This window comes from Sprattus sprattus, assembly GCF_963457725.1.
Source record: "Sprattus sprattus genome assembly, chromosome: 11".
NCBI classification, from domain to species: Eukaryota; Metazoa; Chordata; class Actinopteri; order Clupeiformes; family Clupeidae; genus Sprattus; species Sprattus sprattus.
This window is the reverse complement of record NC_137909.1, coordinates 21,259,764-21,275,738: the sequence shown is the minus strand read 5'-3', so window position 1 is coordinate 21,275,738 and position 15,975 is coordinate 21,259,764. Positions and strand designations below refer to the sequence as shown.

Below are 15,975 nucleotides of genomic sequence, written 5' to 3'. Positions count from 1 at the left end.
CAAAAGAACATACTTGATGTTGTAGAGTAAAAATTCTCATGCATTAACAATGTAGTTTTCTAGGTATCAGTGTGTACATTTACGTGTGTGTGTGTATGTGTGGGTGGGTGTGAGATTGTGGGTGTGTGTTGGTGTGAGAATTTGTGTGTGTGTGTGCGAGAATGTGTGTGTGACTGTGTTTGGGGAGGGGGGGGGGGTGCACATAGAAGACAGGGTGTGAGGTTTTTTGGTGTTAACATGTAGGAATGTGACATGATAAGAATCGCTGTGCGAGCTGGTGTGAGAAAGTAATGTGTGTTTGTGTTGTATGTGGCATGTGTGTGCATTTTGCTACATGCATAATTGACTTTACGTGTGTACGATTTGAGAGACAGATGTTGTTTATGTGTGTGTCTGTGAGTGAGCATGTGTGTGTGTGCGCACGCGCATGTCTGTCTGTCTGTCTCTGTGTGTGCATGCGTACGTGTGTGTGTGTGTGCACGTGTGCATGCGCGTGTGTGTCTGTCTGTCTGTGTGTGTGCGTGTGTGTCTGTGTGCGCGTGTGTCTGTGTGTGTGTGTGTGTGTGTGTGTTGTCTTACCGTCCTTCATCACTCCACAGTACTCCTCACATTCCTTCTGGCTGTAGAACTTGTTCCCGTTGCCTTGGCAACCTCCGTACTTGAAAGACACACACTTCCCGGCTTTGGAGTCAAAGGCCCACAGCTCCACGTGTGTTTTGCAGGAGCCTGCGTCTATGGGCATCCTACAGGCCGCTGGAGAGGCAGTCAGAAGATTTCACACACTTTACAGACATGTCACCTACATGAACTAGGTGATGATTGATGATTGTCCAATTAAACTTGATGATGGTCACTCTCCCTTGTGTTGCTTTAAGCTGGATTATTGACTTTATTAGTAGTTTATTAGTGTTCATTAGATTGTTTATTATTGATTATTCTAGTGTTAGTCCATATCCTCATGTTAGGGTGGCGTTTGCAGTGATAAACATACGGCAACTCAAGGTGGATTGTTTTTCAATCAGATATTTGCCTTTTTTCAAGTTGCATTTTTATTCAAGCTGTGTTTATGATACTTCTGTAAAAAATAAACATAATAATGCAGTTCCACTAAAGAGGATTACCAAATGATCTGTTTAACTTCAGTGAGTAAAACCCAAAATAACCCTTTTTAATATCACAGTCCAGATAGTGTTTACAGGATTCACCTGCACAGCAGTTACCTAACTCAGAAATCTTGTTTTGTGGGATAGGCCCTGGCTAGATCCTCTGAGGGCTGACAACTGTCAGATACTACCACTTCACTGGAGAGCTGCCAGAGTGTCATTTTGATTTTACAAGTTGACATGGGATGACACAAGGATCACTTTCGCTCTCTCCCTTTCTTACTCTCTCCAGTTTTACCTTCTGTACGGCAGCTCTGCAAGCACTCCTTCTCTGTCACAAAGTTGTTCTGGTTGCCTAGGCAACCGCCAAAGTTGAAGACCTGGCAGGCCTTGAGTGAAGTGTTGTAGTGGAAGCGCTGGAACATTCCAAAACACGGGCCGGAGTCCGGTGCGGCCTCACATGCCTCTGCAATAATCATACACACACACACAAATTCATGTATACACACAAATATTCATACAACTTAAGATGAATGCATATATTAAGAATCCCATTTCAATCTTATCATCACTAACTCATCATAACTCAACATTACTCATAACGTAGCACGAGCCTTCCCCTTTACTGCTCAATGGTGGTGTCAGCCCTGTTTTTGCACTGGAAGCCCTACGCTTGACACCTCAAGTGATATACTAGCGACTGAATGCTGGCACCAGTGGCCTCTAGCCTCCATGGCGGCACACCCACCTCCACTCCGTGCACTGCAAAAATGCTTTTCTAACCTAGTGTTATTACTCTTATATTGAGATGAAAAAATCTAGTTGGAAACAAGACCAACTAGATTTTTTCATCTCATTATAAGAGTAATAACACTAGGTTAGAAAAGCATTTTTGCAGTGAACATGGTGAAGTTGGCTGTCTTGTATATGAGGAGAGAGCTGACTGGCCCCTCACCTGGTCCCCAAAAGAGAGGCACGTTTGTCGCCATCATTCCTGAGCCCTCGTCATCCTGATCCTGGGGGAACACTGCAGCCCTCCTGGACCTCTGACACATCCAGCAAGTCCAACAGAAAGAGCAGGAGTGATGTTTATGCTTTCATGTGTGTTTTGTATCAACCAAATAGTTTTCCCTCACTAAAATGAATGCTGCAGTTATTTTATTTACTTACTTATGTATTTATGTATTTATTTATGTATTTATTTATTATACTTTGCACCTCAGTGAAACCTTATAATTGTAGAAGGTTCTAGAAAGCCAATTGCTTTAGAGGGAGCCTGGTCCAGAGAAGAGCTCCACCATACCTGGACAATAGGTGTGTCAACAACCACAGTTTCTCCTGGGATGCATTCACCTGCAGATGGACGGAGTGGGAAGAATAGGAGAAAGAGAGAAACAAAGAGAGCAAATAAATATGATGATAGTACATAAAAGCACAGAACAATTTTGCAAAGCTCACATCAATCTTCAGTGAATTGTATTCATACAGTGCTCTGGAGAGTTGACTTTGTGGCACATGAGAGAAAGCAAAGACCAGCACTGTGGTGAGTACCTTTGTTCTGCTTGATGACAATGGTGTCCTCGCTCATACCCTGTTCTCTCACCACGCGCTTGAAGTCTTCCACCAGAGTGTCCCGCAGTTCTGGAGTACGGCCTGCAGGGGGCAGTACAGAAAGATAACTGACTGGGGCATTTTTAGGTGTAGCACTCTGAAGTGTTTCTTTCCACACTCGACTTGTTGCTCCATAACTACTGCTCCACATTTCGTCACGTCACATCCAGCTTTACTATCCCCAACATCAGAGAGTCAACCTGGATCCCCCCGAACAATGTCAACAGCTTATCAAGAGCAAGGACAGAACTGGATGCCTACTCGATAGTCGACTTGATGCAGGGATGGTAAATCATAAACCTTTTACATCAATGAAGTGCTCTGGGTAGCTAAGTACACATAAAGTGCAATATACAAAACATTTTCATGAGGTTCTTTAAGTTCTTTAAGAGGCCAGATGAGGGCACTATACTCAACTATTGCCTGTGCCAGCAGAGAGATGCAATTCATTTTGACAAAGTGGTTCTCTCATGGTTCATGCTGTGTCACCAAACCATATATATTAAAGAAATCTTTCTGTTAGATCATCCGGACTGAGAGAGAGAGAGGTTAAGTGCGTGTCCTGGCCTGGTGACTTACCATACAGTTTGACTGAAGTGGTTTTGTCGCTCCCTTGCTTCTGTTTTATCATCACTACGAGGGCATACTCATCATAGTTTGTGTGCATCACATAGGCATCCACATCAGCATTCCATCCTGAAAGAGGGAGATGCACACAAACTTGCTGTTTCACCACCAATCATGTTTATTAAAGGCACACCATAAAGCATTTGATTGGCCATTAAGAGATATTGTATTGCACCTACTGGACACGTGGTATTTGAATCTGCCAGGTGTTTCGGTCAGGTGATAGTCACCAGATATCTGCTTGCAGGTTCCATGCCTACACATATATAAATGTGAAACAGTGAGATGATGTCTCTGTGTGTTCCATTTGTGTGTGCGCGTGTGTGTGAGTGGTATAGGACCTGGGCATAGTTCTGGTCATGCTGTGTGCGTGTGTGTGTGCGTGTGTGTGTGGTGATGGTATAGGTCCTGGACATACGTAGTTCTGGTCATGCTGTGTGTGTGCGTGTGTGTGTGTGTGTGTGTGCGTGTGGTGATGGTATAGGACCCGGAAATAGTTCTGGTCATGGTGTGTGTGTGTGTGTGTGTTTGTGTGTGTGTGTGTGATTGGTATAGGACCTGGACATAGTTCTGCTCATGCTGACTGTGTCTGCTGTGGGTCCCTTCTCCAGCTGCAATGTGCCAATAGGAGAATCTCCTTTGTGCTTCTGCATCCAAGGACAAGTGGTGGCTTTGGCCACATCATACCACTTCCCCATGAACTATAACACACACACACAAAGGGAGGGGGGGGGGAGGGAGAGGGAGAGGGAGAGAGGGAGGGAGGGCGGGAGAGACAGAGAGCAGAAAGCAAAATAGAAAAAATAATGCTCCATCGAAACGAAATCCAAAACAATAAATCTTAAAAACTATAAGAAAAATGACAATCAAATTGTACACACTCATTCACATGCTGTTGGAAAGATAATGGAGACAGACAGTGATCACTTTAACATTGGTTGGGTGAGCTTAGAGACTGATATGAAGGATGGAAGTCAGCTAAAGGTAGAGTAAATAGATGTCTTCTTATGTCTAATATATGGATACATAGTAAACAACCATCTAATTCTGAGGGAGAGTCATGTTTCCAAACATCCCTGTGGTTTCTCTGCATCTAGAGTCTTTGTTTCAGGCGTTTTTCAGAGCCCTTTTCAGAATAACTAAAAGACCTAAAACTTCACCTAAAACAGTTCTTCTGTACACAATGCACCTCCAAGAACATGGTAATCTCAAAGTCCAAATAACTTTATACTCCTACAGTACCAAATTCACTTGCTTAGTTATCTGAGCAATATTCTCCTTGTACACACTAAGTTGAAAATCGGAGATCTGAGTTTTCTAAAAGGCTTGAGACATTGGGCTAAATAAACAGAGAGATGGAGGAGTATGGGGGTCTTACCCGGTCCAGGTCGAAGCTCTCCTGTGTGGGTAGAAGGGGCTCAGAGGGCAGGGGCCCCGCATGGAGAGGGACCACGAGGGCCACCAGTAAGAAAACCACAGCTGCAGCCTCCATCCCGTCTGTGTCCAAAGCAACTGCAGAACCCAGAGCTGAGGTCCGCCGAGGCGCCGACCCCACTATGCTATCGGACATCGACCTCCATTGATGTGTGTGTGTGTGTGTGTGTGTGTGTGTGCGTGTGTGTGTGTGTGTGTGTATGTGTGTGTGTGTTGTGGGGTAAAGTGTTGTAACACACATTCATGTAGCAGTGTAACACACATACACACACACCCACACACACAGTGTAAGCAAAAAACAAACAAACACAGCAAACAGTGCAAAGTTCTCCTCATGCCTTCTTGTGTTTGTCTCTTACTCAAACCTTTCTGCTCCCCTTCAATGCTACTTTCAGCAGTTTGAAAGGAAATTAAATCAGACATACATAAACATACATACACAAAAAACATGCATAGATCCTTAAAATAGCCTTTTCATGTGAAGAGTGAGTATAACAGTTTCAGTTTTGTGTAGTCATATCCAGATGGTTGAAATAGTGTGTGTGTGTGTGTGTGTGTGTGTGTGTGTGTGTGTGTGTGTGTGTCTGCGTGTGGGTCTGTGTCTAATGGTTCAGAGCCAGCTCACATTAGTATTTGGTTCGGAGCTGCCATTAGTGGTTTATTGAACAGATGTGAAATAGGTCAGCCCCCTCAGGACAGCCAAGGTGAGTGGTCCACATAAGTCAACACTATTGATCTGCCTGCAACTCACCAGAACCCCTAAAAGCAGACAGCTAATGGTGTCACAGAGAGGGAGAGAGAGAGATACACGTAAACTCAATTTTTGCTTGTTTCCTCTCAGCAGCAACACATAGCAGGCATGACTTTTCCGAACATAACTTCTACACTTGAGGTTATTCAGTTAATTGCTTATCACAGTCCTATAGGAGTTATTTAAATGCTCTGGTAATGTAGTGCAACTGTATAAACTAGTGTAGCACACTTAAGCCTGCTGTAAAAACTAGTGTAGCACACTTAGGCCTGCTGTATAAACTAGTGTAGCACACTTAGGCCTGCTGTATAAACAAGTGTAGCACACTTAGGCCTGCTGTATAAACTAGTGTAGCACACTTAGGCCTGCTGTATAAACTAGTGTAGCACACTTAGGCCTGCTGTATAAACTAGTGTAGCACACTTAGGCCTGCTGTATATACTAGTGTAGCAATTTGGATGCCCGAATACATCTGTCAGTCCCTCTAGAATCCTGCAAGGGATTTTGAGTCAAATAAATGAATCACAAATGATGCAGACATTTAAAGATTCTGTGTTTTCTTGCGGAAGTCAAGCTATTATGAGAGAAAATTGCACCCCACAATCGCATGAAATTCTTCAATTTGCAAAAAAGAGGGATTGAGATGTTTGACTGAGGCCTGATAATAGCTTAACTGTGCTCTTAAGAATGGCAGTCAATGTCAAATATTTGCTATGTGTATGTGGCTGTGTGTGTGTGTAGTTTCAGGACAGTAAGATGGTTGGCCAGTGGTGCTATAAATCACCCCCTGGTGTGAGCCTTTATCTCCCATAGGCTGATTCCTCTCAACCGTAATGTTTTGGTGTATGAGAGAAACTCCATACTACTTCATACTATCGAGCAAAAAATGTGCATGTAAGCAGGCTATGTAGTTTTCATTCATGAATTTACGTTCCCCTAGAAGGTGCTGTTCACCATCTCAGACGTTTGCAGGTCAGAACTCACTTCTTATGTCTTGCTACCATAGCTAGAACATTACACTTACAGTGGATGGGAAAGACTGCCGAAGACAGACACTGAAGCAAACACAGGAAAGTCTGATTGGTAATCTCTTTTTTAATAAGTATGTCAAGATCACAGATGAGCAACATACAAATAGTCTGGGTTAGGAGATATAAGTGCAGTTGGTCTGCTTTTTTCAGTCTGTGTGTGTGTGTGTGTGTGTGTATTGACTTCCAGAGTGAACATCAGCTGAACTGTCACCCCTTTTAGTTTATTTTGAGCAGTTCATCATCTCCTGTAAAACACACACAAATGCACCCAGACAGAAACACATACATACAGACACACACACACACACACACACACACACACAAACAAAGTCATATGCATTAGGCTAAGGACACGTTCAGGCATTAAAAACTGTGTGTGTGTGTATGTTAATCTATATGTTTACCCGCATACTTTCAGATGTATGTTTGCATGCATGTTTGTGTGTGTGTGTGTGTGTGTGTGTGTGTGTTTTTTTGTTCTTACCGTCCGTAAATCCTCCGCAGACACCCTCACACACATTTTTGGAGCTGAACCTGTTTGCGTTCCCACCTTGATTCCACCCTGTATAAATGAATTCTACACACTTCCCAGTGGCAGAGTCAAAGCCCCAGTTCCACCCTGACGGCAAGATGGGTTGGCCACTCGGTCCAGGGTCTAAGGGCATTTTGCAGACAACTAGAGGCGGTGGGAAAGAGAGGGAGACGCCATTCATTTAAAGGCGCAGTCCACCATTCTAATCCAATTCACTTTTTGACCAATTCGGTTCATTGCTTCTCACAGTCCTCTAGCTGTACCTTCTGAGTATGCACTAAAACTCAGGTGTTAGTAGGCTACACAGGCTCTAGAAATAGGAAAGTAACAAAGTACTCCTCATCTCTTCATCCTCCTCCATCATCTCTTTCTCTCTCTCTATCTTCCACAAACCTCTCCTTCACCCTGTCTCCCTTCATCATACTCTCTCTCTATCTTCCACAAACCTCTCCTTCACCCTGTCTCCCTTCATCATACTCTCTCTCTATCTTCCACTAACCTCTCCTTCACCCTGTCTCCCTTCATCATACTCTCTCTCTATCTTCCACTAACCTCTCTCTCACTGTCCCCCTCCATTTCTTTCTCTCTTTTTATGTTTCACCAACTCTTACCTTGTTCCTACTGTTGTTGGCTACTCTTCATCTCTCTTTTCTTCTGCTCTCTATCCCTCTCTCTATCTCTCTCTCTCTCTTTACCATTTACCTTCTGGTTGACAGGTCTGCATGCACAACCATTCAGTATTGTAGTTGTTCTTGAAGCCTCCACAGCCATTGAATAAAAAACTCTGGCAAGTCTTGCTGGTCGAATTGTAGAAGAATTTGCGATAAACATGCCATTCACATTTACCGCCCCGGTCCTGCGGGCCATAACACGCTTCTGTGAAACACATACACACACACATCAAATGACACGCATGTACATTGATACATACACACAGGCATGTATATTGATCTCAGATATGTAGCATGCATAGCTCATGGTCACTTACATGTGTCTAGCTCACATAGCATAAATAGCACGAGAACTCACCTGTGTCTACCTCAGTAGCATGCATAGCTCTATCAATCTCACATGTGTAGCATAATCTCTCACCTTTGTCCGTCCCTAAATGGTCCCATGCAGATCCCTCCTCTTCATCAGCTGGAAGAAGCACCGCAGCCCTTATGGCTCTCTGGAGGAGGGTGGGAGGAAGATTCATTGACATGATGTAAGATAGGGCATGAGTTCCGATGTGTAAATTAGGTTAAAAAAGCGTTTGTAATTTAGGCACTAAAGGCACATGTACACATACATACACACACCCACACACAAATGTATACATTTTCAACACATGTACACATACGGGCACTCATATGTGTGATCAGAATGTGTCAGGTAAAAAGAAAGGGTTTTGTAATTTTAAGAAGGCACCAACCCTCTACACACTTTCATGTTTCATGTTCTCAGTTAATGTGTTATGACTGTGCCCTTATGACTGTGCCATTTTAGATGCATCTTCCGCCGGCGAGGACATTACTGTTGAAACGCCTCTTTGCACATGCATAGGTACACATGTGTAACCTTTTGAGAATCACAGTACAGTACTAGACTATTTGCACGTATTCTGAACTCCAAAGTCTCGAAAGTCTCCTAATCTACTGAAGCTTGACCGTTGTCCCTAAATTGTAGGTTGCTCTGGATAAAAGCTGCCAAATGAATAAATGTGATGTATGTAATGCAAATGGACTCCAACCACAACTTTAGGACAGGGGAGGCAAGCTTACTATCAAGGAGGCTAAAAGCCATGGGTGTCTCTTGCATCTGTTGCAGTTTGATGCATGAATTGACTGTGTGTGGGTCAGGTCTGCGTTTAAGTTAGGCTGTGGGAGCTGTGTCTGAGTGAGCCCGAGGAAACTGCGGTGCTTCTGCTATACTCTACCTCTGGAACACGTGTGTCAGCTTCTCCTGGGGTGCATTCACCTGGGGATGACAAAGGCAGAGAGAGAGAGAGAGGGATGAAGAGAGAGAGATCAAAAGAGAAATATAGAGGAGCAGAGAGAGAGAGAGACAGAGAAGAAAACAGAGATAAAAAAGAGATACCGACAAAAAAAAGAGATAACGACAGACAGAAAGAGAGAAATACATTATTTTTTTCAACAATATAATATAATAACACAATCCCATCATCCAGTTCACAGAGAGGGATGTTATTACAAAATCTATTTCCAAGGAAGTCAAACTCCTTGCCAAAAATCTCTCTAATTTTGCCAGACCCAAATCATTGTATTCCATTCTAGTATATATTCACAGAGAGACATTGTAAAGAAACCATGTTGGAACAGTAAAGGTACCTTTGTTCTTCATGATGCCAATATTGTCCTCGCCCATGCCTTGTTCTGCCACCAAGCGCTTGAAGTCCTCCAGCACAGCCATCTGCAGTTCTGGGGTACGGCCTGATGGGGGCAGTACAGTTAGTTAAATCTACATTTACATTTAATCATTTGACAGGGTATGGTAATAAAGTAGCAAGGAGCTGGTGGGATCAGACCAACCACAATACAATTTTAGAAGAGGCACTCACACACTCTCATGCAAAGCCAGACCTAGGGAGTGGCAAACCTATATATATATATAGGTATATTTCACCAGGACAAGGAGGGACCCAGTAGCCTATGTGCTGTGGTTGCATTAGAAGAGCTGGACAGGTGAAGAGCTGCTGTTTTTGACGTTAGTATCCTGGTGACTCACCATAGAGCACCACACGTGTGCCTCTCTTCTCAGAGTGACGCTTGTGTTTGTGATCCACCACCAGGGCATACTCGGCGTAGTTTGTATCCACCACATACGTGTCCACATCAGCGTCCCACTCTGAGGGGTGAGGAGGAAGAGGAAGATGAGGAAGAACAAGAAGAGGAAGATGAAGAACATGCACAGACATCTTTAACATTAAGGGCCAGGTGATAAAGAGGAGATCACGAGACAGAGAAGACACATACGGGAAAAGTAGTACTGGAATCTGCCAGGTGTTTGGGTCAAGTGATAGACATAGGTAGTCTGCTTACAGATTCCTTGCCTGCAGAAAGATACAGGAAACCATGTGCATAGATACAATAAGACTATTTATAATGAATTATAAGAGAGACACATAGGATACATAAATACACAGTTATCATTCGTATCATCATGCACAGTAAGTGCTTGTGTGTGAGTGCATATACAGTATGTGTATGACATATCTATGTCCACATACAAACGTATGATTTAGTATTGTGTACATGCACTGTTTGCATCTCATTGTGTATGTAGTAAAATGAGAACCAGTTCCTGTCATGCTGAATGTTTGTGTGTGTGTGTGTGTGTGTGTGTGTGTGTGTGTGTGTGTGTGAGAGAGAGTTGTGTGTGTGTTTGCGTGAGCACACAGTATAGGAGCAGGATTTAGTTAGTGTCAGGCTGAATCTCTGTGTGTGTGTGTGTGGGTGTGTGTGTGTGCGTATGTGTGTGTTGTACAGGACCTGGATTTAGTTTTTGTCAGGCTGAATGTGTCTGCTGTGGGCTGCTTCTTCAGCACCACTGTGCCAACAGCAGAATCTCCTTTAGATTTCAGCCACAATGGACAAGTGGAGGCTTTGGCCACACTATACCACTTCCCCATGAACTAACACACACAAACACACACACACACACACACACACACAGAGTGAGAGAAAGAAAATCACTAATCAATGCATTCATTACTTTGCGCCTAGACTACTGCAATGCTCTCCCACTTACTAGAACTAAAACTAAAAGTTTCCTTCTCTATAGCTTTTACACATATGCAGACTAAGTGTTGTCAGCACCTAGCTATTGTTTGCTGAATAAATATACTGATCTACAACTCCCGAGATAATTCACTCAAGTTTTCACCTCACAACTGGGTCTCTCCATTTTTATCCGCCATCAATCTTGTATGCATCATGTATGTCCAATCTTGTATGCCTCGTGCAATCTTGTATGTATTATCTGTATATGCCACATGTATGCCAATGTGTTTTATCGTGATACATGTATGAATTAATCTGCTTGCTTCTCCTCCCTTCCGTCCCATCCCCCTGTGCTTTTCTATTTCTCTAGCTGGCCGGCCCCAAGCAGATGGGTCCCCTCTTTGGGCTGAGGTTTCTTCCTGTTTTAAAGGGAGTTTTCCCTTGCCACTTGTACATCGCCACTTCGGTCATGTACACACATGTTGTTCTCTATACTAATCACCACCACTGAAGGAGTATCGGGGGCTTACCCGGTCCAGGTCGAAGCTCTCCTGTGTGGGTAGAAGGGGCTCAGAGGGCAGGGGCCCCGCATGGAGAGGGGCCACGAGGGCCACCAGTAAGATCACCAGAGCTGCAGCCTCCATCCCGTCTGTGTCCAAAGCAACTGCAGAACCCAGAGCTGAGGTCCGCCGACCCCACTATGCTATCGGACATCGACCCCCATTGATATGTGCGTGTGTGTTGTGCATGTGTGTGTCAGCTCAAAACACTGGCATTATAAGAGGCATGGAGCACACATGCACACACACATACACACACACACACACACACATACAAAAGACAAACACAGCAAACAGTGCAAAGTCTCCTCTTGCCTATCTCTCTCTCCCTCACAAACATACACACACACACAAACACAAACACACACACAGGTAAAATAGATAGATTATATCCATACATTTACATAAATACTGTGCACGCTCCTTAAAGAAAACGGAATGATTACTGCACGCTTAGTAGAGATTCTAAATAATATAATCTGTAAAAATATCTGAGATTACCTAAACCGCCGTTTTTGTCCTCATCAAGCAAATGGGCTTACTGTCAAATATATTGATGTGCTCTTCATTCAACATAGAAATAAATGTTCACCAATGCATTCTGGGACAGGTCTTTAGACACTGACACTAATCTTACATATCATCTGAGTTATCCTGTCTAACATTCACACAAACACACACATACATACAGAATATATATTTATGTGTGTGTGTGTGTGTGTATGGGCTTGGACGTGTGTGTGTGTGTGTCTATAAGCAAAATGCACAGAAAACACTTAGTTTCTCATACATTTATTTGACAATGTAGCAGGATCTGGAAGTCATTAATGTTTCTGACTCCATGGTCAATTTCTCGCAGTAAGAGCAAAACAGACATGAAAGTAGTTTGTGAATGAGGCAGATATGGCTCTGCATCCAAAGTGACAACAGTGAGAACTGATGCCTTTATGCTATGGAAATACAGTATAGCGATACACACTGAAGCAGTATTATGAGCTGTGGTCACTGTGTTGATGTATGGAAGTGTGAGAATGATGACGATGATTTGACGATTCTTCCGGCAGAAGAGGACTGTGTTGATGTTGACTTTCTGAAAGAAAAGGTTTATGCAGCTGCGAGGATCAAAAAAAAAAAAAAAAAGGTTTCAGAATACAGCAACCACAGGGTTGTTCATGACAGTGTGTTCCAAACTCACCTAGTATTCGGAGGATGGACAGCTTTCTGTAAATAGAAGGGTTGAAAATTACTAAAAAAAGTATTAAGTGTGTGTGTGCATGTGTGTGTGGGCGTGTGTGTATGTATGTGTGTGTGTGTGTGTGTGTGTCTAAGTGAGAAAGACAGAGAATGATTGTCAGAGACTTATGAATGATTGTCAGAGAGTGGGAGTCTGTGTATGTGGTAGTGACTCAGTGGGGAAGTGTGTTGGAGTGTGTGTGGAGTGGTGTGTGTGTTTGTCCAACCTGATGATGGCGGTGGGGTAAGAACGGACTCCTTGGGGAATCCACGAGCCAGAGCAAAGGCCTTGAACTTCTCAATCACCTCAGGCCTCAGCTTCTGGGTACGACCTGGAGGAATATCAGAAGATTTGCCATAATCACACACACACACAGGCATGCTCACACACGCACACATACACGCACACACACACGCACAGTCGCACACACGACTTACCATAGAGGGACACTTGTGAATACTCCCTGTTCATCTTCTTGAATTTGAGGACGATTGCATACTCAGAGTAGTTGGTCTCCACCACTGTGATGTCCTTCACCTTGTTATGTCCTAGGGTCAAGAAAGAAAACACAAAAATGTTTTCTTACGGTTTCATATTTACATTGAGCTTTATATGATAATTGATGTTTAAATGTTTAAAAAAGCATTTCAGATTTTCTTTTGTCTGTTTGGACCAGACCAACTTGTGTGTATGTGTGTGTGTCTTAGGCCATACTCACGCACACTGAAGTACGAAAACACACCAGGAGTGGCAGTCTTCTCATATACGTAGACTTTGCTATTACAGCCAGTGGACCTAAGCATGAATGTGTGTGGACATCAAAACAAGCTTCCTCAGACTGGAGCATCCTTTGCATATATATATATATATATATATATATATATATATATATATATATATGTATATATCTGTGTGCGTGTGTGTATGTGTATGTGGGGGGGGGGGGGGGGTTATATTATCTGCACTTCAGCTCTTAGGTCATGCTTCTCACAATGTTTTTGCACACTCCTTTATTTTACAGTGACACACTCACTTGCACACTTACAAACACACATACTGAGAAAGAAATAGGTGCATATCTGCCTACCGCATGCAATACAAAGTTATATAAACACACAGAGAGAGACACATATGCACACATATATGGATGGACAGTCAGACAGCAGGACAGACAGACAGACACACACACACATAGAGGTACAGTATATACACACACATATGGATGGACAGACAGACACCAACACACACACACAGGTACTGTATATACACACATATATGGATGGACAGACAGACAGCAGGACAGACATACACACACACACACACAAAGAGGTATATACACACACATATGGATGGATAGACAGACACAAACACACACACAGGTATATACACACATATACGGATGGAAAGACAGACAGCAGGACAGACACACACACACACACACACACACACACACACACACACACACAAAGAGGTATATACACACACATATGGATGGACAGACAGACAGACAGACAGACAGACAGACAGAGAGACACACACACACACACACACACACACCTTATGCTCCACATGGTCATGCCAATGTTTCCATTGGACTGGGGCTCTACTACCCCCATGGAGATTCTCAGCTTGTCTCTGTATGGAACAAAGCCAGGGGAATCATATGCCATGCCCACCCGATACCACTTTCCTGCAAACTGAACACACACACACACACACACACACACAATATACAGTGTATATTAGCCATTATCCTGTATGCGAACTTCAACTCCACTAATGACACTTTACTGTTAAGGATACCCTTGATAGCTGATAGTTGCAATGCATAAAAAACAGATACAACAGGGAAATGTTTTACACAAGCCCACAGGGCTTTACCACGTTGGTGGAACGAACTCCCTAGCACTACCAGAGCAGGGGCGTCCCTCTTTACCTTCAAGAAGCTCTTGAAGACCCAACTCTTCAGAGAGCACCTCCCTTCCTAACTGGCACCTTGGCTTAACTTGCACTTAAGCAGTGACAGTCCTGCACTTCTTTTTCTTTCTATGTCGTTTTCTATTTCTTAAAAAAAGTAGTATTAATTGTTACACCAGGTTTTATTGCTATTAGCCTGACTGTTCTCTCCCTTGTACGTCGCTTTGGACAAAAGCTTCTGCTAAATGACTAAATGTAAATGTAAATGTACTCAAACCTGCTCTACTGAACAACGGTTATCAAATGCTCGATCTGGATACACATTTTGATGTATATTGTCCAGATCAGACTTTGAATTAGATTAGATCTGGCACATTTGCTCTTGCACAAGGATCATCTCCCTCTTGTCAAAGCAGTTTCCAGGTTTCTTATTCAGGTATTATATTCAATAGTCTGTATCTCAAACCCGTCTGTCTCAGACAGAGAGGCCTGATATCTCTGTGCATAGTGGCATAGCGGAAGGCCTGATGTCTCCTGATAAAAACATTATAAGGACATTTCATGGGGCTACACACACACACACACACACACACACACAAAGACCTTAGACATCATGGCCTCAAAGTTGGCCTCAATGTCTTTATGGACATTGCAATAGCTTAGGATGAGAGCCATGTTTTCCCTATTACAACACAGTGGTCAGAACGATCATTGACCTGCTCTCTGTTTGTCCTAACCCTTACCCCAGCACAGCGGAACAACACCCTGCCAACTAGCGCCAATACCCCAGTCACTGCCAAAACCAGCAGGGCATAGAAAGCAATGGCAAAAACACAGATAAAACCCTAATTCTAGGGTCTGTTCTCATGATTTGTGTGTCAGAGACATGAGTGGTAATAAAGGACACTATACATTTCTTTGTCCCCTGTACTCATCTCTAGACGATGGCTACTCACCCTTTGGTCGTCAAAATTCTTCTGTGGCTGAACGTCCGCTTTGATCTCCTCAAGGAGGAGCATCGTCATGACGATGGTAACCAAGGCAAGCCTCATTGTTGCTTGAAGAAGGTAGATGAGGAACAGAGAGGGAAGGATATCAAACACTCAAAGCTGTAGTTCTGGACGGAAAGAACTGTAAAGAGTGACAGCACCAATCAATCTCTTCTATTTTTTCCATGTGGAATATCTCCTTCGTACATTCCAACCGCTCCTCCCATCGTCCTAAAAAGCCAACCAGTGTTGCGCCAAGACCAGGAGGGGCCGCAAACAGAGCCCGACACAAAGTAGCAGAGTGCATGTCTGTTTGCCTAGAACAGATTGACCAGAGCAGACTCATGACTTTCCACTGAAGTTTAGTCAACTCTGTCAGTTTGCTTACCAGAAATGCAGCTTTGATGCAGCCGTGCGTATTCTTGTGAATGGTATGTTCTCAGGACTGCAAGGTGAAATATATT

The 15,975-nt window shown here is 43.4% G+C and overlaps 3 protein-coding genes across 4 annotated transcripts in view; all 3 read right to left on the bottom strand.

Annotated features, from left to right (window-relative positions):
- LOC308372111 (protein AMBP-like) overlaps positions 1–4,833 on the bottom strand; it is a gene marked incomplete at both ends in the record, with an annotated part of 4,931 nt that extends 98 nt beyond the window's left edge. The window contains 9 exons of the mRNA XM_080847227.1: positions 580–753; positions 1,402–1,569; positions 2,059–2,149; positions 2,407–2,456; positions 2,655–2,756; positions 3,294–3,410; positions 3,521–3,597; positions 3,900–4,042; positions 4,720–4,833. Of these exons, the coding sequence (XP_080703353.1) occupies positions 580–753; positions 1,402–1,569; positions 2,059–2,149; positions 2,407–2,456; positions 2,655–2,756; positions 3,294–3,410; positions 3,521–3,597; positions 3,900–4,042; positions 4,720–4,833 (1,036 nt within the window). The remainder of the gene's footprint in view (positions 1–579; positions 754–1,401; positions 1,570–2,058; positions 2,150–2,406; positions 2,457–2,654; positions 2,757–3,293; positions 3,411–3,520; positions 3,598–3,899; positions 4,043–4,719) is intronic.
- Positions 4,834–6,672: 1,839 nt separating this feature from the next.
- On the bottom strand, positions 6,673–11,470 carry LOC308372112 (protein AMBP-like). Its single transcript, XM_080847228.1, has 10 exons — positions 11,342–11,470; positions 10,581–10,723; positions 10,065–10,141; positions 9,817–9,936; positions 9,420–9,521; positions 9,008–9,048; positions 8,182–8,260; positions 7,792–7,965; positions 7,042–7,233; positions 6,673–6,802 (listed from the first exon to the last, which is right to left on the bottom strand). The coding sequence occupies exons 1-10, from the start codon at positions 11,453–11,455 to the stop codon at positions 6,774–6,776; spliced, it is 1,071 nt and encodes a 356-aa protein (XP_080703354.1). The 5' UTR covers positions 11,456–11,470; the 3' UTR covers positions 6,673–6,773.
- Positions 11,471–12,183: 713 nt separating this feature from the next.
- On the bottom strand, positions 12,184–15,655 carry ptgdsa (prostaglandin D2 synthase a). 2 transcript variants are annotated; one of them, XM_080847146.1, is made up of 7 exons: positions 15,479–15,655; positions 14,163–14,302; positions 13,324–13,400; positions 13,043–13,153; positions 12,832–12,936; positions 12,567–12,592; positions 12,184–12,483 (listed from the first exon to the last, which is right to left on the bottom strand). In XM_080847146.1, the coding sequence occupies exons 1-6, from the start codon at positions 15,572–15,574 to the stop codon at positions 12,567–12,569; spliced, it is 555 nt and encodes a 184-aa protein (XP_080703272.1). In that variant the 5' UTR covers positions 15,575–15,655; the 3' UTR covers positions 12,184–12,483. The 2 variants fall into 2 exon arrangements, with proteins under 2 accessions (XP_080703272.1, XP_080703273.1); XM_080847147.1 differs by having other exon boundaries at positions 12,184–12,461.
- Positions 15,656–15,975: the final 320 nt, after the last annotated feature.

Coding starts and splice junctions, on each gene's coding strand:
- LOC308372112 (XM_080847228.1), bottom strand. CDS start 11,455: ATGGAGGCTGCAGCTCTGGTGATCTTACTGGTGGCCCTCGTGGCCCCT. Junction 10,724..11,341: donor AGAGCTTCGACCTGGACCGG/GTAAGCCCCCGA, acceptor TGTGTGTGTTAG/TTCATGGGGAAGTGGTATAG. Junction 7,966..8,181: donor CCATTTAGGGACGGACAAAG/GTGAGAGATTAT, acceptor TGTGTTTCACAG/AAGCGTGTTATGGCCCGCAG.
- ptgdsa (XM_080847146.1), bottom strand. CDS start 15,574: ATGAGGCTTGCCTTGGTTACCATCGTCATGACGATGCTCCTCCTTGAG. Junction 13,154..13,323: donor GTTTTCGTACTTCAGTGTGC/GTGAGTATGGCC, acceptor TCTTGACCCTAG/GACATAACAAGGTGAAGGAC. Junction 12,593..12,831: donor TACCCCACCGCCATCATCAG/GTTGGACAAACA, acceptor TTCTATTTACAG/AAAGCTGTCCATCCTCCGAA.